Source organism: Solanum lycopersicum, chromosome 7 (genome assembly GCF_036512215.1).
Source record: "Solanum lycopersicum chromosome 7, SLM_r2.1".
NCBI lineage: Eukaryota > Viridiplantae > Streptophyta > Magnoliopsida > Solanales > Solanaceae > Solanum > Solanum lycopersicum.
Window position 1 is genome coordinate 60,332,985 of NC_090806.1, and position 24,753 is coordinate 60,357,737.

Genomic DNA, 24,753 nt, shown 5'->3' on the forward strand with positions numbered 1-24,753 from the left:
TATAATAATTGATCATTTTATTCGTCTTCCAAGAAGTAAACTAATTTTGTCTAGTTAGCTTCTATAGTCATTTTAGCTTGAACCACATAGTTAATGACGTAAAAGTTATAACTTTTAAGAAAATAAACGAAAAATAATACATGAATTAGTTTAGGATCCAACCCAATTTTCAACCGACAAAATCATTGATCAAAATTGGTAAAACATTTTTTTGCAATCATTGAGGTGTCATATGGAAATCATTGATGCTTTAGGGTTAAAGATAAAATTCAAACAGTAGTATCAGTACATGACTTGCGTGAACTCTAAGGTTAGGAAATGAGTCGATTTAGGATATGTTTTCCTAAATAAACTCAAGTACTAAAAAAGACCAATGGAACATCACATACATGGCCTTCCACAATCTAGGCTATGTAAAAATTGATACTCCAGCTAAATAAACAAATAATTAAAGAGAGGTTAAAAATAAAATCAGTACAGGGGTAAAATAAAATAAAATCATGACCAATATGCAAGGTTGAAATATCTTTAATACTCTATCTTGCATTCACAGTTACATTAACTAATTCTGCAACCCACATTCCAGCATGTTGTTGACAACAAGGAGAGGCCTGAACTAATATCATCGAAGTTAATGTAATTTCACTGCCGAATCACCTGTTCCCAGACTTCGCGTCACATTCAACTCGGATATTTTTGGGTCCAACACTGAACTTAGCTATGAAAAATCCTATTGTATCAAGGTCGGATGATGGATCAAATCTCTGAACAAGATCTTCTTCACCGGGCTTTAACCATTCCCTGGAGAATTTAGAAGCAAGAGAGATCAATACCGTCACTAGTGATTAATGCAATACTGGTACAGAAACAGCATCTAACAATGATGTTTATAGGAAGCACTTCTTAGAATGGAGATAAAAATACACTACCTTTCAAATAAATGTACATACTTAGCGAAAATTCTGTTTCTAGATTTGATCTCCTTCAGCCATTAGTCTTTGCAGTTAAAATTTAGAAAAATAGAGATAACTCAAAGGTTCTCTCTTGATCTTTTTGTTGTTAGCTTTTTATGGGCGTGCACACACTTCATTTATTTATTTTTTTGATAACTGTGGTGTCTGGGGCCACGTTGACTAATTCCACGGGATACCTGCTACCTCCCACCAACAAGTACCAAGTAACTACGTCTGCCAAAGGTAGGACAGATGGAAGAATACAGACAAATGTTGACAAATAGAAACTGTACGAAAGCAAGAAACAATTAGACACACTCTCCTATACCATCCAAAAATTTGAATTGTAACTCATCCTATACCATCAAGCAAAGGAAAGAGTGCCTCGCTCACAGAACCAAGACACCAATTTCTCCATTGACAGGACAAGTTCAAAAGAAATCGACCTTCAAGCTTCATCATATTTATTTTAGAAATTACTCAATAGACACTAACACGTCCATCTTATAAGAACATATGAAATCAACGGCAGAACGGAAAAAATAAGCTTAACACAGCTAAAGCACCTGTCACAGGTATAAACTATTTATTCAGCTTTTCAACACACAATTGACAAAATATTTTGCCAAGTAAATACTATGAAATCGCAAGATGCTTACTCAACAAATCCATCAGACAATTGACAACTACCAGTAAGGCCAGGTCCTCCAATTTTTGGATGCTGAAAGACATACAAGGGTTAGAAAAATATGTCAGTGCTAAGCTATAAAAATTTATTCTTTTACATGAATATGCAAGCTTTTAAGCTAACCTGAGATGCCAACGAGAGAAACTCATATTTGTCCAATGCATATCGAACCAATGCTTCATTCTCACCAGGGTTTATCGTACATCTGAAGTTGGAACAAGCACCATCAGTTGTTCATGCTATTAAACATGACAAAGTATTGAAGTTGGAACAACTAACATCCATTGTCCATGCTATTAAACATATGACTAAGTATTGGAAGAGTCAGTCGACCAATCTGCTGAAACATGTGACCATCTCATGAAAAAGTTCAAGTTTTAGGAAAGAGAACATTTCAATTTACTTAATTATATTATGTCTTAACACACTCCATAAAGTTTAACATAATTAAAACGTGTGACATTAAATGGTTGTCTTGAATACAGTGTTGTCAAAGGCTAAAACATTAAAAAGTATTCCAGGTCCATTGATCTTTAAGTGCAACGGAAATCGGAAATGTGGGCTTTAGTAAAGAAAAGGTAAATATATATATATAGTGTTCCCTTAACAATTAATATATCTTTCTGCTAATCATATAATTGTTTAGTATCACTCTATTCAAGATAGAAATTATGCACAATGAGGAGCATGCCATAGTGCCTTAAACTGAACCGCAGCCTAAGAGAAGTGAAGCGACGCGCCTAGCCTGAGCTTCAGGTCTTAAGCACGCCTAAAATGAGCCTTTGATAACACACCTTGAATAATGAGCAAAAGAATAGGAGGAATAGGGAGGTACTGCTGTCAGAAACTAAGAGTGCCATTCACTAATACATGCAATACCACACTCAAGATTTCTCTAGATAATAAGAGTCTTCTCTTTTGGAGATGGAGGAAAAAGAAGTAGCAACACAATCTGCATGTTCCGTTCACAGAGACTTTAGCTTCTAGTTAATAATCCATGGGATGACTATCACACAACTAGACATTCTTTCAATCTCTTCCATGCAGGATTCAGAAAGAAGAGTGAAAATCTTGTATTAGATTCATGCATCACATTCAGAATATCTGTGAATTTGATTCCTTATATTATAACTTCTTCTGTCCTAATTATTAATTTGTACGATGAATTCCACACTTCAATGTCTCATTGAAATCTAGTCTGTGTTCATGTATTTAAAACTAGGACATAAGTCCACCTTAATGTCTCATTCAAATCTACTGTGTTCATGTATTTCACACTAGGACACAAGTCCACCTTAAAGTCTCATTGAAATATGGTATGTGCTCTGCATTTGAACATCAGGACATGAGTCCACATATTGGAAGGCATTTTATGCAACAACTCCCCCATGGATTTTGTATAAACAACCATATCTAGAGTAAAGGAAAACTAAGAATCTTGTTATCCATATGCATTTGGATCACAGGCCACATCAATACTTTACAAAGCCACAATCTCCAACATGAAAGAATTAGGATCTGGTGCTAAGTCATTCATGGAACAAAGGAATAATGTTGAGAAGACTGCATAACAGGGAGTTAGACATTTGAACAATCTAAAAGGAGAGAAGTTAAGATTAAGATAAAGAGATGTTAGCTGGTATATAGGTCACTCAGTAAGAAAAAGGACAGATGGAATGATAATTCTGAATGAACAAAAGCAGTGATGAAATGTGCTATAATGATCTCAATAAGGAAATTTGTCTCAAGTTTTATTAAAGAAAGTCCAGATGCATGTTTGTACTTACGTGGAATAGACAATGACTCCACCTGGACGAACAAGCTGGACAGCTTGGTCAAACATTCGTCTCTGATATTTGGCATTACTCCTCAAGGAATCAACTGTGTCCTGGATATAACAAAGAGAAACATCTTATAAATTAGTTGTCCTGCATATAACAATGGAATTCTCTTCTCAATTTTATTTTTTTTTGAAAATGGTAATGGTGTATTCTTCAGATTAACAATGTACGAGTATACACTTTAGAGTAGTTGTGTTGAAATATGAAGCATGAAATAGGAATAAACTTATTTTGATCAGAATCGGTGTAGATGATCAGAACATCGCCCCCCAACCCATCAGAAACCTCTGGACAAGCAAAAAAAACTTTCAATTTCATTGTCAAATAGAAAATAGGATGTCAAAGAATATCTGCATGACATTGGATTAATGAATTTTTTACCTAAAGAAGGTATCACTGATCCACTTTCATGTCTAAATTGCTTGACACGATATCACATCCCAAGAAGATAAAAGGTTTGACGAGCTATTACTTGAGAGTTACTCATCTTTTACGACTAATTATTCAGATAGACATGGAATATGAAAGGAAAGAGGGGAATTTAAAGGTACTAATCCACCCTTTATAAAATTTATGGAATGCATTTTCAACATTACTAATTTCAAAAAAAAAATACGGGGAATGCATCATTTGGATTGGGTACCTAAAGAAAAGGAAATGCATGGATGCCCTAATACGGAGAGGCTGGCTATGGATGGTTTCAAGAGAAGTAGAGGTAAATGAAAGAAGTATTGGGGTCAGGTGATTAGAGTGGACATGCGCGATTGTAACTTGCCAACGACATGACCTTAGATAGGAGGGTGTGGAGGAACTGAATTAGGTTAGTAGGTAGAATGTGTTGTCTTGTTGTCCGTTCATATTAGTAGTCATACTACTACAATGTAGTTTCTTGTCCTTCGATTTCAATTACTATTTGTTGAATTTCTACTTCGATTATCGTATTGTTTTGTGGTAGTTTTTGTTCAGCTACTAGTTGTTGCTTTGTATTATTTGTTGATTCTTGTACTTGAAGTACCGCGGTTTCACGATATTTTTAATGTTTTTTCCTTAAGTTTAATGTGTGTCCAAAAGCCTTTTTGTATTGATTTTTATATAAGTTTCTCCTTATTTGCAGGAAATCTGTTCAAAGATGAAATCGGAAGTTTTTCAGCGAGAAATGCAGAAGAGACCACCTACAGAGCTTATGACGGTCCGTCAAGTCTGTGACGGTCCGTAGGTGGCATCGTAGTGAGGAGAGAAGCTGCTAAAGGAAGATGGGGAAGTCTGACCTAGTGTGGGATTACGGAAGTCCATGACGGACCGTCATAGCCACGACGGTCCGTCCTACTGGTTCGTCGTAATGATCAGAGAGTAGTCCAGTACCCAAATTCCAAGAAGTTAAAGTATTATTGAACGGAGACCCTCGATGGACCGTCGTGCTTGGAACTGTCCCTCATACCTGTTCGTTGAGGGTAATGAAGAAACCAGCAGAAGAATTTGTGAAGTATGGGACGACGGAGGCCATGACGGCCCGTCGTGACCACTACGGTCCGTCACGAGGTCCGTCGCACAGATGCGTTTGGACAGATTTTCAGTAATTAGAATCCTTCTTTTATTAGGTTTTTGTTTTTATTATAAATAGTTTGAAAAACCTCGTTTTTTGGGTTAGACTTTTCGATAATTTTTAGTTCTCTTGTTCAAGTATTGAAGAATTAATTTCAGTAATTGATACATTTTTTCTGAAATTGATTGTTGGTGTTTTTGTTGATTAATCAAGTGAATTTCTGGATTTTATTTTTTCTCATTAAAGTAAGTGCACGAATTCTTATATTAAATATATGAATAGTGTGATTGTGACCATGGATAACTAAACTTCATAACTAAGGTTATGCAAACTGCTGGTGAAAGATTGTAAATTTTATTTTGATGAATCCTGTCTTAAAGCATTCGTCGAGCTAAAAGAAAAATTGGTGTCTGTACCTATCATTATTTCTCCGGATTGGAACATTCCATTTGATGTGATGTGCGATGCTAGTAGGGTTGCTCTTGGTGTGGTATTGGGACAAAGAAGGAACTAAATCCTTCACCCCATTTACTATGCTAGTAAAGCCCTAAATGAAGCCCAGAAGAACTACACAGTGACTGAGCAAGAACTCCTTGCAGTAGTCTTTGCTCTTGAAAAATTTCGCTCCTATTTGCTAGGTACTACAGTTATAGTGCATACTGACCATTCAGCATTGAGATATTTGATGGCAAAAAAGGATAAAATACCGAGGTTGATTCGTTGGGTATTACTACTACAAGAATTTGACTTTGAGGTAAGGGATAGAAAAGGGATCAAAAATCAAGTTGCCGATCACTTGTCCCGTCTAGAAGATGAAGCTATGAGATAGTTAGGGGATAAGACTGATATTGATGATACTTTCCCCGATGAGCATGTATTGGCTGCCTCACAAGACTTGATTCCATGGTTCGCATATTTTGCGAACTATTTGGCTAGCTATATTGTTCCATCGAACTTGTCCTTTCATCAAAGAAAAAAGTTCATGTACGATGTGAAGAAATTCTTTTGGGATGAACCGTACTTATATAGGAGTTGTGCCGATGGACTTATTCGGCGTTGTGCCAGAAGTGGAGATGTTGAGTGTTTTAGAGGCATGCTATACCTCACCCTTTGGTGGACATCATAGTGGTATCCGAACCGCTCATAAAATATTACAATGTGGTTACTATTGGCCAATTATTCATCAAGATGCTCATGTGTTTGCCAAACCATGTGATAGATGCCAAAGAAATGGGAAAGCATGTATAGATGCCAAAGCATGTGATAGATGCCGACTATTCATCAAGATGCTCTTTGGGCCAACCAGACAGCGTATAAGACTCTCATAGGTATGTCTTCATACCAACTTGTATATGGGAAAGCTTGTCATCTTCCGGATGAATTAGAGCATAAAGCCATGTGGGCTATGAAGAAGTTGAAAATGGATTGGAACAAAGTTGTAGAACAACGGTTAACTGTGTTGAATTTCGCCTGAAAGCTTATGAAAGCTCAGCCCTCTACAAAGAAAAGATGAAGAAGTACCATGACCTAAAAATTGAAAAACGAGAGTTTATGGTTGGGGATTTGGTGCTTTTATACAATTCTAGGTTGCGCTCGTTTCCGAGCAAGCTCAAGTCCAAATGGACTGCCCTTACTTGATTATCCAACTATTCCCTCATGGAGCAGCTGAGTTGGAAACCAAGGAGGGTGTGCGGTTTAAGGTGAATGGACAACAAATAAAAATCTAGATTGGGCATGCTGAATCGGCGAATGAAGTGATCGAGGCATACCATCTTGATGAAGTCTGAGTAATCAAGTGTCTTCAGTCGTGCCTCTACGTTAAATCAGGCGCTGGTTGGGAGGCAACCCAATACGTATCCTCTAACCCAACTATAGTTTTCTTTCTAGTAATGGTAGCATTTTCTTCTAATGAGTTTTAAATTTGCAGGTAGCACATCACCAGGAAATTCTGCAGAGAATCACTCCGCAACATTCACTGACGGATACATCGACGGACCGTCGCATGAATCCGTCGTGCCAGGTACGTTTTTCATTTATTTTCAAAATTAGGGCATCCGCAACGGAACACATGACGGACCGTCGCGGGGACTCGTTGCATCATTAACCAGCAACCCGACCCGACCCGGTTGGGGAATTTTAGAAGTTTTCAACCTTTTAAACTCCCTACCCCTTCATTTAAACCGTTTTTTCCCTCTTTCTCCTATTTCCTCCCTTTTCAACTTTATGCCTTTCTCAATCAACTGATCCACGTCACTTCACAAAATCCCCAAATCTCCTTTCTACTGATCGGAGTCTGATGTTGTGTTTCTCCTCTTGATAGCTGAGTATCTCACTTGCTTGTTTTTCTCCTCTTCTCAAGTATGTGTCTCTGATCTCTACCCATTTACACTGCATTTACACTTACCGTGTTGAAGAGAGTGTGGATATCTGGCATGGTAAGGAGACATCCCGTAAGGACCCACCTCTCAGGTGGGTCCTTACGGGAAAAACAAAAATGCAGCGTAAATGGGTAGAGATCAGAGACACATACTTGAGAAGAGGAGAAAAACAAGCAAGTGAGACACTCAGCTATCAAGAGCAAAAACACAGCATCAGACTCCGACCAGTAGAAAGGAGATTTGGGGATTTGGTGAAGTGATGGGGATCAGTTGATTGAGAAAGGCATAAAGTTGGAAAGGGAGGAAAATGGAGAAAGAGGGAAAAAACGGTTTAAATGAAGGGGTGGGGAGTTTAAAAGGTTGAAAACTTTTAAAATTCCCCAGCCGGGTCGGGTTGCTGGTTAATGACTCAACAAGTCCCCGACGATGGTCCATCGCAGATGCGACGGTCCTCATGGGTTCCATCGCGGATGCCCTAATTTTGAAAATAAATGAAAAACGTACCTGGCACGACGAATTCATGCGACGGTCCGTCGTAAGCGTGACGATCCGTCTATATATCCGTCAGTGAATGTTGCAGAGTGATTTTCTGCAGAATTTCCTAGTGATGTGCTACCTGCAAATTTAAAACTCATTAGTAGAAAATGCTAACATTACTAGAAAGAAAACTATAGTTGGGTTAGAGGATACGTATTGGGTTGCCTCCCGACCAGCGCCTGATTTAACGTAGCGGCACGACTGAAGATACTTGATTACTCAGACTTCATCAAGATGGTATGCCTCGATCACTTCATTCGCCGATTCAGCATGCCCAATATAGATTTTTATTTGTTGTCCATTCACCTTAAACCGCACACCCTCCTTGGTTTCCAACTCAGCTGCTCCATGAGGGAATAGTTGGGTAATCAAGTAAGGGCAGTCAATTTAGACTTGAGCTTGCTCGGAAACAAGCGCAACTTAGAATTGTATAAAAGCACCAAATCCCCAACCATAAACTCTCGTTTTTCAATTTTTAGGTCATGGTACTTCTTCATCTTCTCTTGGTAGAGGGCTGAGCTTTCATAAGCTTTCAGGCGAAATTCAACACAGTTAACCATTGTTCTGCAGCTTTGTTCCAATCCATTTTCAACTTCTTCATAGCCCACATGGCTTAATGCTCTAATTCAATCGGAAGATGACAAGTTTTCCCATATACAAGTTGGTATAGGGACATACCTATGGGAGTCTTATACGCTGTCTGGTGGCCCAAAGAGCATCATCAAGCCTCCTTGATCAATTCGTTCTACTAGCGTTCACTGTTTTTGACAATATCTGTTTGATCTCTCTATTTGACACTTCAACTTGCCCACTAGTTTGAGGATGATTAGGAGTGGCCACATTATGGCGAACCCCATATTTCTCCAATAATTCCTTGAACAATTTGTTGCAAAAGTAGGATCCCCCATAACTAATAATTGCCCTTGGGGTACCAAATCGAGAGAATGCACTCTTCCCTTCATTGTTTGCGAGGGCAATAGCTTCCACCCATTTAGATACATAATCAACCGCTACTAAAATATACTTCATTCCATGAGAACTCACAAAAGTACCCATAAAGTCAATAACTCAAACATCAAATAACTCAATCACAAGAATGAGGTTTAGAGGAAGCTCTTGCTTTCTTGAAATGTCGTCATCTCCTTTGCATCTATCACATGCTTTGGCAAACTCATGAGCATCTTGATGAATAGTTGGCCAATAGTAACCACATTGTAATATCTTACGAGCGGTTCGGATACCACTATGATGTCCACCAAAGGGTGAGGAATGGCATGCCTCTAAAACACTCAACATCTCAACTTCTGGTACAACGCCGAATAAGCCCATCGGCGCAGCTCCTATATAAGTATGGTTCATCCCAAAAGAATTTCTTCATATCGTACATGAACTTTTTTCGTTGATGAAAGCACAAGTCTAATGGAACAATATCGCTAGCCAGATAGTTCGCAAAATTTGCGAACCATGGAATCAAGTCTTGTGAGGCTGCCAATACATGCTCATCGGGGAAAGTAGCATCAATATCAGTCTTATCCCTTAACTCTCTCATAGCTTCATCTTCTAGACGGGACAAGTGATCGGCAACTTGATTTTTGATCCCTTTTCTATCCCTTACCTCAAAGTCAAATTCTTGTAGCAGTAATACCCAACGAATCAACCTCGGTTTTGCATCCTTCTTTGCCATCAAATATCTCAATGCGAATGGTCAGTATGCACTATAATTCTAGTACCTAGCAAATAGAAGCGAAATTTTTCAAGAGCAAAGACTACTGCAAGGAGTTCTTGCTCAGTCACTGTGTAGTTCTTCTGGGCTTCATTTAGGGCTTTACTAGCATAGTAAATGGGGTGAAGGATTTAGTTCCTTCTTTGTCCCAATACCACACCAAGAGCAACCCCACTAGCATCGCACACCACCTCAAATGGAATGTTCCAATCCGGAGAAATAATGATAGGTGCAGACACCAATTTTTCTTTTAGCTCGCCGAATGCTTTAATACAGGATTCATCAAAATAAAATTTACAATCTTTCTCCAGCAGTTTGCACAACCCTAGTTATGGAGTTTAGTTATCCATGGTCACAATCACACTATTCATATATTTAATATAAGAATTCATGCACTTACTTTAATGAGAAAAAATAAAATTCAGAAATTCACTTGATTAATCAACAAAAACACCAACAATCAATTTCAGAAAAAATGTATCAATTACTGAAATTAATTCTTCAATACTTGAACAAGAGAACTAAAAATTATCAAAAAAAACTAAAAATTATCAAAAAGTCTAACCCCAAAAACGAGGTTTTTTTTAACTATTTATAATAAAAACAAAAACCTAATAAAAGAAGGATTCTAATTACTGAAAATCTGTCCAAACGCGTCTGAGTCGACGAACCTCGTGACGGACCATAGTGGTCACGACGGGCCGTCATGGCCTCCGTCGTCCCATACTTCACAAATTCTTCTGCTGCTTTCTCATTACCCTCAACGAACAGGTATGACGGACAGTTCCAAGCATGGCGGTCCGTCGAGGGTCTCCGTTCCATAATACTTTAACTTCTTGGAATTTGGGTACTGGACTACTCTCTGATCATTACGACGAACCAGCGGGACGGACCGTCGTAGCTATGACGGTCCGTCATGGACTTCCGTAATCCCACACTAGGTCAGACTTCCCCATCTTTCTTCAGCACCTTCTCTCCTAACTACGATGCCACCTACGGACCGTCATAAGCTCCGTAGGTTTTGTTACTTCCTTTTTTGGACTGCTTTGGACTATATTTCCTTGAGCCGAGAAAATAGCCTCCCCAACTCTGAGGTAGGGGTAAGGTCTACGTAGACTCTAACCTCCCTAGACCCCACTTTATGGGACAACACTGGGTATGTTGTATGTCTACTGGGAGAAAATGTTTATGCCATGTAGCCCATATTTTTAGTTTATTACTCGGTTTAGCCCATATTTGTGTATAAGCACCTTTCATAGACTACTAAACACATTTCTTTTTAAAATGGAAAAAATAAGTCTATGAAAGGTGATTATACCAAAATATGAGTTGATATATCATGTATAATGTTTCCTAGGTATAATGTTGTATTGGGCTACATGGTGTAACATTTTATGTCGGGTTGTATCTTTTTGAAAACTTTCCCATACAAAATATCATTAAAAATCTTGTGTCTTTCCTGATCTCATCTTGTGGTTTCTCTTCATCTCCCACTTCCTTTCATAATCGTCTTCCACACTAACACCCATTCTCAATTACTAAACACAAGCAATAGTGCTCGTCTATTAAAAGAGAATAGCGTAAGCCATTTTTCGCTCTATATATCATACAATAGTCCATAAAAGGACTGAGAGGAAAGATACACATCAACTTTTATCTTCTTTTTTCCGTCTACTTTTATATGACTATCTCCATGCACCTTGTAACCATTCCTACATAAGCAGAACATGCTATTTCATCCAAACCCAATAAAAAGAAATGGTGGAGAAACTTTTAGCATAGCAAAAAGAGCATGAATACTAGTTTGAATGAAGAAAAGAGGAGCAAGAATTCTTGGAAATGAGACAATTCAGAAACTATCTTACCTCTCCAGCAAAGAGACGAGGTCTTAAACCTAATGCAGAGCAAGGAGCATCAAGCAGCACACGATCAAAGCTATTGGGAGAAAACCCTTTAGACTTTTCAACCCTCCCACCAGCAGTGTGATTCCTTCCTGGCCCATTTTTTAGTTGCCTAATACGTTTTCGTAGTTCAGCTTTACTAGGGTACTGACCATCCTTCAGCTGCAAATCATTGACTGAGAGATTTGTTTAGTTACTCTAGTTAACTGGAACTTTCAGTAAACATTTTTAAACTGAATTTACAGAATATGATCTTGTAAAAATGTTCTTTAATTAAGAGCATCCTGATCTTGTAAAAATGTTCTTGAATTAATATTACAAAATTTAACCAATTAATATCCGTTGTTTATTATACACACATGTAGATCAGTGGATGTAGAGGTGGCAATACTGACCACCAAAATATTATAACCCGCCCACAAGATAATGGGTTAGGCATGGTCAACGCACATCAATCAAGTGGAATCACTAGGAGGGACGCTCCTTGTTTTATGAGATCCCAAAAAATAAACAAGTAGATGCCAAAACCTCTTGACAAGCTAAAAGAAACACCAAAAGATTGTTCTTTTTAAATAGATATACAACAAACAGAATACAACATTAATAACACATCACCGAACTGGCATAAAATTGGAAGTTTTCGAACTACTCACAATTCTTTTCGAATAGCAACTCTGCATCAAATCCATCTATACCAGTGGATAATAAATCTGGTGTTCGCGCATCCTCAGCACTGCATGTGTAAGGCAAACTATCAGATTCAGCTCCATGGCAAACAGACTTCAGCGCGTCAAGCTTATATGTAGTTATACAGCTTAAACCCATCTCAGCCGCTAATTTCTGAATTCCAAGCACCTGTATGATTGTAACACAATTAGATCTCTTCAAAGAAGTGGACCAGCAAAATTTGGCCCTCTTCTGTACAGTTAAAAAATTGGAAAAAGGTTTGAATCGGAGCTGGCGAAGTGCAAAAATTTACAGTTTCTTCTTAGACATAAGAATTTCTTTTTATGTACTTCAGAAGTTCTTTATTTACTAATTATGAAATTATGAGGTATGAGTATTTGGAGCAGAAGATCTTTACCTCAACTGAATGCGCTTTTAAACTCAAATACAAGCATTAGGTAGGCTTTCCTATCAATGCTGGAAGACTTTGGCAATAAGAGTTCTGTTAGGTAGTTTGAATATATATATCATACTTGGTTATGGAATGTAAAAGGTTAGCTGTAAGCAATTGTCAACACACATCTTAATGATATTTTTTTCTCGTGCCTATACTTTTTCTTTTGATATAAAGGTAACTATATATTCACAAAAACAAATTCATCATTCAAACAATGATGAGAGTAACCCACTTTAAAAAAAATCTCAATAATTTCTCTTATGCCGTTATTTCTCACATGATATCAGATCTTTGGGGAGAAACCCTCGTGCGATAATCAGGGACAGTCACCAAGCATTCTTTTTTGGCGACCTCCACCTCAACTGAGGTAGAGACAACTGGTGATTCTGAACTGAGCCCACCCATTTCCAACAGTTCCGATAACCAGATTTACAGATCTGGTCATATTTTCACTTTCCAAACATTTGTCTCCAGGTTCATTGGCTTCTCTAGTTTCTCCTTTTACTGTGTGTGTTGCATGAATGAACAAGCTTTACTCTTCAGATTTATCGCAGGGCACTAGCAGTTTAAGCAACTCTTCGATGGGTTTTTAGACAGAACTGATACTGTTCCCTTCCAGAATATTGATTGTTTACTATTTTGTTTCCCCAGAACTTCTTCAATCCAACCATGTCTTTCAGATTTCACATTTTAGTTCCAAATACACGGGATCGAGAATCCAAGTCTTATGATTACTTTGGAACCCTCAATGGGAAGTTCTATCTATTTAATTTGGGCTCCTTAGTGAGTTGTAGTGCAAGGTCATGTGTCCAAGATCACTAAACTAAAAAGGGAAGCCAGTGTGATGAGAAGGCCAGAGGTCAAAGGGGAAGATTGATACTCGGTTGTGCATATCACATTTTATTTCTTTTTTTGATGAAGAAAAGTAGTTCATTAACAAGCATCAAGCAGACGCAGAATTACAGAATAGACAAAAGGCCTCACAGAGAGAATAAGCAAAAGTTGTTAGCTCCTTTACAATCTTCAAACTAGTATTAGAGAGCTAATAAAGTCGAGAAATTGTTTGGTGCTAAATAGCATATCTCGTTTCTATGATGTGATTCAGATGACTAACTTAAGGAAGCAGAAATTATATGTCTTCTTATTTGGGATTGGTACAGACAGCCATTGAGGAATTTGAGAAGTTGATATCAGTCATTACTAGTGTTGAAAAACAACATTAATAACAAAGGAAATGTTTCTAGTTCTTACACTTATAGGACTTTCTTATTATTATTTTTTTGAGGAAGTTTATATTTTATAGACAAAATATACCAATAGCGTATTTAGTAGTAACTACATCAGGAGTTTACAGTAAGCAAAACCAAAAATCTCTATCATCTATATCCCTCCTAAACTATCTAGAAAGTGAGTAATATCCTTTACCTTTTTGGGAGGACATAAAAGTTGCACCAAAAATAAAAGGTTATAAGACAATTCAACTTCAAACTCTAAAAGGAATGCTCTTGTTTACAAAACATCTTTGGTTTCTTTCCTTCTATATTATCCAGCAGATGCAAACAAGGACAATATTCCATCCGTCGTTGTGGCCTGACATATTTCCTTCTCTATTCCAGCATGTTAGAGCTTCTGAGGTATGCCTTAGCAAGGACTAACTGATACCCCTCAAGTTAAAAAATACTTACCACAGTTTCTCTGTCACTCTACAATGGATGAAGAGAAGAAATCTCTATTTCTCTTTCACAAAAAAAAACACCTTGGAACATAATAGCTTTCCCCTTTTCATTAGATTGTCCCGAGTTAGTATTGCTTGCCTGGCTATCAACCAGGTGAAACAAGCAACCTTGTGAGGTACTCTAACTTTCCATATTTTCTTCCAAGGCCATGGTAAGAGCATTGCAGCTGGCCTATCAAGGTGTCTGTAAACTGATTTTACAGTGAAATTCCCATTATTGGCCCTCAGCCAGTGTAGATTATCTTCATTATTGTGAAGGTTATTGGCCTGCTCCAGAGAATTCCAGAAATTTGTTAGGTTGTCTATCCCCAGCCATTCAACCTTCTCCTGAAAGAGAGATTCCATCTTTGGTTGTCCCTGACATTTGCTACTGTTGCCTCCTGTTGGTTCAGATTATAGATCACAGGGTACAATTGTTTTAAGGGGTATTGACCAACCCACACATCATTTCAGAATGATGTCCTCCTTCCATTTCCTATTACAATTATTAAATTTCCCCACATTTTAGGTCACTGATTCCTGATTGCTCTCCATAGACCTACCCCATAAAGGTTTCTAACTTCCTTAGTGATCCATAAGTCTTCCGTTGTGTATCTGGATTCTGGATGCTATGGCATCTTTCCACAAACCTTGTTCCCCTGAGACAAACCTCCATAGCCACTTCAATAGGAGACTCGGATTCTGTACTTTGAGGTTCTTTATGCCCATTCCCCCTTCTTTTTTATCTTATATTGTTCCTACAGTGGATGGATTCTCTCAATTACTTGCCTTGTCGCTATCTAGTCACATGCTGATCTCATCACCAACCATTGACTCCTCTGTTCTCGTATCTCAAACAATAAAAAATCATACATCTCAGTTTATGTAGAATCGAAGAGAAGTCGTTTTAAATATCTCAACCCCAAGTGTAGCGATTGTAAGAGGATTGGACACATCTGTGAACTATGATATACTTTACATTGTCGACCATCCAAAAATGTTCATGTTGCTCAAACCATCACTGCAGGTAACCAGGGGCGCTTTCTTTATCTGAAGAGGAATATGAGTTCCTTCATTATGGGGGAAGTAAATTAACGTCTCCACAGATGTATAAAATATGCACCTAAATCACTCCATAAAAGCTAGTTCTTCCACTACCAATCATAGGCTAGTAATACCTGGATTTCTCTAAGTCGCCAAAGCAGCACCTGAACAAGTGTCATCTATAAAGATGTATGCCATTGAATAAATTTGCTTCAAGTAAGGGATATGTCAGCTTACATGTCATTGTTTCTATTACTCGAAGTAAAGTGATACACTATTCTTAAGAAAATGCAACCAATGAGCAGATCAGACTTCCATGGTGCAAGTCTCAGCAATTTAAGGACACCTTTAACCCAGGTGACAACCATCCATGTAAAATCATTTCGATTAGCACCACGGAATCCAAAAGACTGTGAAGTTAAAGATGTCCAAGTATTATAGACAATAATACGCTTATAATCACCTGCCAAGTTCAGAAGGTGCACCTTATTATGAGATCTGTCAACAGCAACAACCTCCCCTTTGTCCTTCATAAGGCTTGCTATTGCTGTGGTTTTCCCCCCTGGAGCTGCACACATGTCCAATATTCTCTCTCCTGGTTGAGGATCTAGAACAATTTGTTGTAGGAAGAAGAAACATGTCATTGGAAATGAGAAAAATACTCACTTAACCAAGCTATTTTTTGCAGAAGTTACATGATAGGTTGTATTAGAGTGTTGAGAATAGACAAAAGAAGAAGAAACTTCGTGCATAGAAAAAAAGGGGAATACATCTTCAAGTTCACAAATGCAGGATTTAGATCAAGTTACCTTATTACAAAACCAAAATTCCATTTTCCACACTATAAAATGTCTTAGGCTATAGACTGAGAAATCCAGCAAAAACAACAGCTTAATCACCATAGTCAGAACATAATGTGCATTTGCTAGCAAGTGCCAGCACATGCAATACTTTATCGACACTCAGTAGTTACTCTCGAGTGGTCTTGTTAAAGCTGATGTTTAAGTTGGACAGCATCGCTCAAGATCAATGATTGCCATGTATAGTAGAATTTACAAGAGCAAAAAACAGGTTAATACAAGGGATGGTGAAGTTTGTTAGGGCATTATAGAAGTTTGTTAGGGCATTATACTGATATCAGAACCAAAGAAAGCAAGTATCAAGTCAAGGAGATAAAACTGATGCAGCACCACCATGGATCAGAGTTGAGAGATATAAATTGTACGAAGACGTCTGCATTTCGCTTTACTTTTTAGAGGATTAAATCTTATTCTCAGAGAAATTAATCTTAGAGTTCATCTTTCAGAGGAAACTGGAAACAGCATATGCATTTAATCAATTCACCAATTACATCATTTGATCTTAACGCATAATAATCAACCAAATCAATTGTTTACCATTCCTCTTCAAATTTGAACTGGCACTTAAAACTAATGTGAACTCATTGTTCTTACAATACGAATACTTCAAACTTGCAGCATATAGTCAGTAACCAAGAAACAAAGTTCAAAATGCATGAGATACCATAAGAATATATAGTGTGCATACAATGTAATGATATAGACTCACTGTTACACAAAAGAAAATGCCTGAGAAATTGGGCATACCTAAGGCATGTGCAGTTATTATGCTTGGAAGGTTCTGAAGAAAAATCTCGCCCTCAAGCAAATCTGAAAGCAAGATATTATAATCAATCTCACAACTGCAAAAAGAAGTTGCTATTTACAGAAAATCCAAAATCACTTGAAAGTATATTCCTGTGTATAATGTTTCCTTCTTTTTTTCTTTTCATATTCAGAAAACCATTGTGCAAAAAGACAATAGGCAACACTGACAAAATCACTCATGGAGATGACAAGTGTACAAAGTGTTTCCTTTGTCATAAATAAAGATACTTTTAACGATCAGAAAAGACCTGTTAAGTACACTGATAACAACAAAGGTATGGCTCATTCCTTCTGCATCCCTCACAGCTCTAGACTACTAAAACATTCCATTTTCTTTATACAAGGGAAGTGGCAATAGAATCTACCCAAGAGCTAACTGCAGGAAGCTAGTGATTTGCAATATTGTCGGACTCTAACCAATTGAGTTGAAAATTTGCAAATATGGTATCCCTCCAAAGAGCCTACCTTCTTAAAGTGACCAAATCTAGAAATGGAAACTTATATTGTTTAGTGACTGTGAGTTTGTGACCAGAAATCATCATGTACACTGCTTTTTGACAACTAATGGGACCAATTCACCCCTTCTCCATTCTCAGGAAAATAAATAAGCAACTGACTATCATGATAAACACATTTAGAGAGAGCTTGGAAGGGTCTCTAACGGCAAAATATCATTCATGTAAAATCAATCCTGGGTCTAACCAGAAATTTGGTTTTAATTTGCCTTCCAAGATGTGGCCAGAAAATTTCTCCACATTCTTATTACTGCAATTTAGAAAGGCAAAAAAACTAAAGCTTCTAATACAAAATTAGTAAAATCACACGGAAATAAACTCTATTTTTTCTAACCTCCATGAGAAATGGATGACATCTAATCAGTCATCACAAAGGAGGTGCATCAACTATTACTATACTCTAAAAAGCAAAATCTATGCACCAAACTAACAAAAAACCGCCATATTGGCATACTATACTTCTGTTCTTTCTGATTCTCATCGACATCTTACATCACTTCTGTCATCGTGAACTTGAGTATGTTAAAGTTCCTCATTTCCAGTTCAGAACCATGACTTAGACTAAAAATATCAGCTAAAAGAGTAAATGCGCCACAGGAATTCTCGACAGGGATTAGAAACAGAATCGAAATTGAAACAGTTACCCAAAGAAAAAAGGTAAACCCTTTTTTATCAAGTAAGAAATAATTTCATTCATGATGGGGGAAAAACCCATATATAGGAAGGCAGAGATACTCCAGTCAGACCAGAAGTAAGTAGCAAGTTAAAAAATGCTGGACTGTAGATATTCTTTAAAACGAGATGGTAACAACATTTATTAAGTTGAAGCAGATTCTCATCATCAAGTGTGACAAACCAGAGTATGCCATAAAGATTTATGCACATAATATCCTGTAAATGATTTCAAAAAATACTGGAGAAGGCGAGAAACTTATACCATAAAAGGAGGGTAGTCTGTATACTCTTTCCTTCATATCCACCGCAACCCCCTCAGTAACACGAAACATCCCAGCTCTTGACATCATTGCTGTTGCTTGGCCAATGTAGAAGCCATCTCTTTCAAAATAATAAGGATCTAATCGAAACTGAGATTAGTCACTCAATTGGCTGGATGGATGTCATACAACTTTAAAATAATAAAAAGATGCCATAGATTTTATATACTGCAAAATTTGATTGTGTAAGAGAGAAGACAACATTTCAACAAATCAAGCAGATCTGGAGTATATTTCAGAAAGACCAGAGCATACCTTTTTTGCAAGTAATAAATAAAAAAGAACATAGCAAACTTGTATCCACAAAATCAGACTAGATGAAAAATTATCTTGGTATTTAACCATAAAAATGCAGTATGTCCCACCATAATCATCTGAGAAGGATTCTGAAAACATTAAAAACCTTCCAGATTACATTGGTGTGAGATGAAGCTAATAGTTCAAATATCTTACCGCAAAACTAGATTCTCATTTGCAAGAAATTCGCCAAAATAAGGAGTCAATGACTATCACATTAAGGAGATTCTCATTCATTGAGAAATAAATATCTGAATTTTGTGCATTAAGCGCATACTGTCACCCCAGAAAATGAAACATTTTCTGCATCAACCCAACTGGCTTACACCCAGTTCTAACTCTAGTTGGAAACCAACTGGCTTACCAAGTAGACAAAATCATTTGGGCTACATCTAAAAAGGGGGAATACACAGTCAAGGAAAGTTACGATCTAATAAGTTCACAGGGTGGAATTCTGGAGGATTGGTCATGGAAGCATGTCTGGACTCTGGAGGACCAGGATACCAATCAAACTTACATGCTTGGCCTGGGCAGCTCTCAATAATGCTTACTTGACACTAGATAATGTTAGCAGAAGGAAAATTACTCTAGTAAACAGATGTTATATATGCAAACAAGAATCTTGAGAGTGTAAGCCGCCTATTCACGCACTGCCCTATCACAACGATATTTTGAACTTCTTCTTATCTTTATATGGCCTTTCCTGGAGCATGCCCAGGTCGAAGAAGGAGTCCTGCATCAGCTGAATCTCTTGGAGAGTTGACAAAGCCATCAAAAAAGTCTGGAGGATGATCCCAGCAATCCATTATTGGGTTATCTGGAATGAAAGGAATTGCAGATACTTTGATGGAATTTCAATTCCTACCCACTCTCTAAAGATTAAGTGTTTAGTTTATCTGTTCAGTTGGAATTTTCTTTCACTTGTCAATAGAGTTGACATGTTTTTGGATTTTGTTAGCTCCTTAGCTTTAGCTTAGGCTACTTGCTAGTGCTGAAATTCATTTATTTTTTGCCCTTCTGTACTAAAGCTAATTGGTCACACCTTTTGTAACTTGACATCTTCCTGATGCCCATTCAATAATAAGCTTTAACCTTGTTAAAAAACTACAAATTGATGCAAATGTTACCCATACAAAATCATTAATTAACTGATGCACTGTCATATATGGGCAAAAGTGAAAATGAGGAAACACCAAAAGCAAGACCAAAATGTATACTACAGTGACACGTACATGTCAAGTTTATGTCAAAGAAATAGTAAGTTCCTCAGCAAACTTTTCCACAGAGGAACACATTAATGCCTTTGGGGTCAAATCAGTATAAGAATTCAGAAAGTACCCTTTATTGGATATGAAAAGGTGCTAAACAAGAAGTTAAATTACCTTCCTGTGATCCTTGTAAAACAGTCCCGCGTGTCATTGCAACACCCCATCCACCATCTGGACCATACTGTTCCACAGCAACTGATACTGCAACTGCATCACCTCTTTCAACATGAGCACTGCATGCCAAAACACCAGGCACATACACCTGGGAAATATGACGAGTAGATGGTAAGATTGTGTCAGGTACTAATTTGTAATTTAACAAAAGCACATGCACTCTTTACAAGAAAGTTCTAGCAAATCAAAGAAGAAAATCTCCCGGTGTTCCAATGCCATTGTTTTGGTAATTGCCAACTTGCAGGAACATGCGTCTCCTGTTGGTATATTTGTGCCCCTATAGACAAAAAAAACTAATGCATAATATCAAGTGATATTGAAGGTCAAGATGTCACTAATCTTGACAAAGGTATGAGCCTATTACATAGCTCCAGATAAAATGTGCATAGATGGAGAAGAAGGGTAAGTACTAATTGAAGTACCAGTCAAAATTTACACCCCTGAATAAGACAGTATAAATTAAGAGAAGAACAAATTGTCAAATATGATACTCACATAATTGCATGACCTTAATTCTTAGAAGTCCTCCAATTTATGCAACAGTACATTTCCTTCTTCTATTATGATTTTTTTTCTATTTTTCCTTCTTTGTAAGTTCTTTTCCAGTGCACTTTCTGAAAATACTTCCAAATAGAACTAGAGATGGAATTCAAAAACTTAAACAGCTCTGCTGAAAGCACCGTCACTGGTTCAACGGGAAGGTCAACTAATGATTGATGGATCACTCCCTCCCTATGCATCTCTTAATAACTCTTTCCACTAATCCATTGTTACTGATTCATTCAAGCCATAGACTTTAGACTCTCAATTTCTTTGTCTTATTAGCTCAGGTATATATGTTGTCTGGAAAACAGTCAAGTGTTTTAACATAATAGAGAAGATAATACGTAAGGATGTACAACACTTACACTTTGTTTGGATCATTGTTACCCATTGTTTCATAATGTATTGTATTGTATTGTATTTTATTGTTCTGTATTGTATGTAGATACAATGTTTGGCTAGATTGTATTGTTTGTTGTTGTTTAATAATATTTTAATTGTTTGGTTTGATCATATTGTATTGTATTGTAATTTATAAATTTACAAAATATCCTAATTATTCTAGGTAAGTAAGTTTGACTAGATTTAAATAATTAAGATAAAGGGTAAAATAGTATTCTGAAATATTATGTAAATATATAATTGGAAAAAGAAATTAAGTAACAATGAGAACACACCAAATTGGTTGTTCCATAAAATACGGATTTTCATTGTTACGTAACAACGAAATTTAACAATACAATACAATACATTTTAAGTAACAATCAAAACAAATATTGTAGGCATAGTAACGATACAATACAATACAATGGATAACAATGATCCAAACATAGTGTTAGACACTCTCATATATCAAGAACAGCATCATGAATTTGCATGCACGTACTTAAGCAGCAATATAGACAACTACATACACAACACATCACGTGGTAAAAGTTAGAAATATCATCATGATTTGGCATTTTTCCTCCTATCTACAGGTTGAAATATACCTACTGTCTACGTTACACGGGAGAAAGACAATGAACTTCTCCATTCAACTCAAAGTGAATTCCTATAGCTAACTAGGTTTATATAGGTCTGAACAATTACTCACTTGGGCACCACGAAGAACTGCCTCTGCGCACTTTCGGCTTACAATTACCTCCTTAAGAGGTTTGCCTTCATTGTCCCCATAATGAATTGCATGCGGTCCTGAACCTTTAACAAAAACCACATAATCCAAGCCAGGAAATTGACACTTTGAGATACTTTTGATGGCCTTAAGAGATTCTGCACTTCCAGTGCATTTTAAGGTTGCCTTACAACAGTTATCTGGCTCCCATGTGGTAGAAGATTCTTGAACTGCAACATCGTGCATTCCTCTTTCCTTAAAAATTTCCAAAAGCTTCTCAATAACAGCATCACTTGTTGATTTGAGCGTATTCACACGGATACAAGAGTAACATGATGGGCGCCTAAGAAAAGCATTACCATTTGAATGTTAGAAGGAAACATATACAATAACAACATACCACCGAAATCCCACATGAAGGAAACATCTACAACATAAAGGAAATATCAGGGACACTTTTCGTGCCTGCAGTTAAGGCGTTCAAATATAACAAACAAAGCAAAGAAACATGTTTATATATACAGTTGGAAACAAGAAGAAATCGTAACAAAAGGGGGAGTACTTATTTTATTAACGGTGATAGAAATACTCTGTTCAACTTTCTGTACCAAGATGATATTGACAAAAGTAAAATAGTCTAAACTTGTATAGATTGTGAAAGATTGCAACAAGTCTATAACATGAAACAACACAGTAGAAAACTCCTTTGTGCTAATACAATGAATTTTTATCACAAATTTGAATTTAACAACAGCTATACGCTCCAACTTTCCTTACAAGCATCTTCTGCTAAACAAACAAAGGAAATACTCTGAAGCCACATTAATAACGAATATAATTACTAATATTCCTTTACTCTTAATCTCTTATTTATCTCAATCTCATTTTTGCCAAAATTTCTTAGCATTAGATTTGTAATACTGAATAACAGGACCTACAAACACAGAGATTGAGCTCAACTCTATTACATCAAATCTAAGAACTTCTTATCAATTCAAAATACAACTCAACTACTAAATTTAAAGTAAAAGTTATCTAATAAATAACATAACAATAGAAAACGTGTAAAGTGGAAAATGACAGATTGCAAAATGGTAGTAATACGTATAAGATAGATGAGGCAAATAGCATACGTGAGAGCAGTTGAAATCCGAGAGAAATGATCAGCTCCGTAAGCTTTGATGAAGTATTCTTCAACCGTAGGGTTCCATTTCAAAGTTGGACTGTAATGGTAACGCGTTGATTGATCCATCTGTACACAATATCAGCATAAACCGTTTAAACTGTGTGATTACGGCAGAGACAGAGAGAGAAGAGAGTTTTGTTACCTGAGAAATGGAAGTGTTGCTGTGGAGAGTGAAGAAGCTTCTACGAATGGCTTTGATGAAGTCCCTCCCTTTCTGCATTCATTCAATTTACAGGCGGAGGAGGGGGAAAGAGTTTTCCAAAGCATTGCGATGTTTATATACAAACCCGAAACCAGTACTCTCGGGTCATCAATTACCCCAGGAAAGAAAAAAACGGAACTCGGGTCATGTTCAAGCAGAAACTGCATGTATTTAATTTTTAGGAACTTACATAAATATACGAATAAAAAAAATATTTACCATTTATATCATTAATATTTTATTTCACCTGATCATTTTTATTAATATATTTATAATACAGTTTTAATACATACTACAAAGAATAATTTATTATTAACATATAATTCAAGTTTAATTGATAGAAAATTAATTTATCACACATTTTAATACATTTATAATACAATTAGTCAATTTCTTACCAAACAAACAAAATATATTTTTAAAAATAGTATTGCATACTTAATACACTCTTAATACATATTACATATTTAACATAATATTGTTATATGTTGCTATAAATGGTAATAAGTAAAAAGTGTAGCTAAAATCAATAATTATTTATTAAAAAGCTCCTATCCAGGTAATTTTTTCTTTATAATTTTGAGAACGAAAAAAAAATAGGCCTTTAATGAATGGTTAATGTTTTATCTTGGTCCTTAATATATTTTATTGTATAATATATAATGAAAATGTTTATTTTGATCTTTAGTATATTATAGTTCTTAATGTATGATAGAAGATTTTAGTTTGGTCCTTTATCTTCAACCTAATATATTTTTATTTTTTTAAAAAAAAGTGTTAATTTTATTAATGTGGCTAACAAATTTATCATTGTTATCTTTTTTTTTAGCTTCAAAGAAAGAACTTCATAAAATCTAATATCATTCCTCTAATTTCTCCAACAAAATATGTTATTTTATTTTGCTAATGTAATACCCATTTTTGTTTTAAGCAAGAGAAAATGATAGATTTTGTTAGAGAAAGTAAAGAAAAGGGAATTAAATTTCGTGGATTTTTCTTTGAAACTAACAAAGAAGACATTAGCATTGAATTTTAGTAGAAAAAATTACATAAATTAATACATTTTTAAAAATAATTATTGATTTTAGCGATATTTTTTGTTTATTACCATTTATAGCAATACTGTGATAAATATGTAATATGTATTAAAAGTGAATTATGTATGCAATATATTTGAATTATAATTGTTTTTTAAATAACTTATGTTTGTTTGGTAAAATATTGTCACATTGTATTATAAGTGTATTAAATGTGCGATAAATGCATTATCCATCATTAAAACTTGTATTATATGTAAATAATAAATTGTTCTTTATAATATGTATTAAACTTGTACTATAAATGAAT

General features: G+C 36.2%; 1 protein-coding gene across 1 annotated transcript; it reads right to left on the reverse strand.

Moving 5' to 3' along the window:
• Positions 1-433: 433 nt before the first annotated feature.
• On the reverse strand, positions 434-23,480 carry LOC101245183 (rRNA (cytosine-C(5))-methyltransferase NOP2C). Its single transcript, XM_004243560.5, has 13 exons — positions 23,347-23,480; positions 23,152-23,270; positions 22,001-22,361; positions 20,302-20,449; positions 18,565-18,702; positions 17,053-17,115; positions 15,931-16,052; positions 12,218-12,419; positions 11,529-11,740; positions 3,429-3,529; positions 1,765-1,846; positions 1,613-1,674; positions 434-801 (listed from the first exon to the last, which is right to left on the reverse strand). The coding sequence occupies exons 1-13, from the start codon at positions 23,422-23,424 to the stop codon at positions 654-656; spliced, it is 1,836 nt and encodes a 611-aa protein (XP_004243608.2). The 5' UTR covers positions 23,425-23,480; the 3' UTR covers positions 434-653.
• Between the last annotated feature and the right edge of the window lie 1,273 nt (positions 23,481-24,753).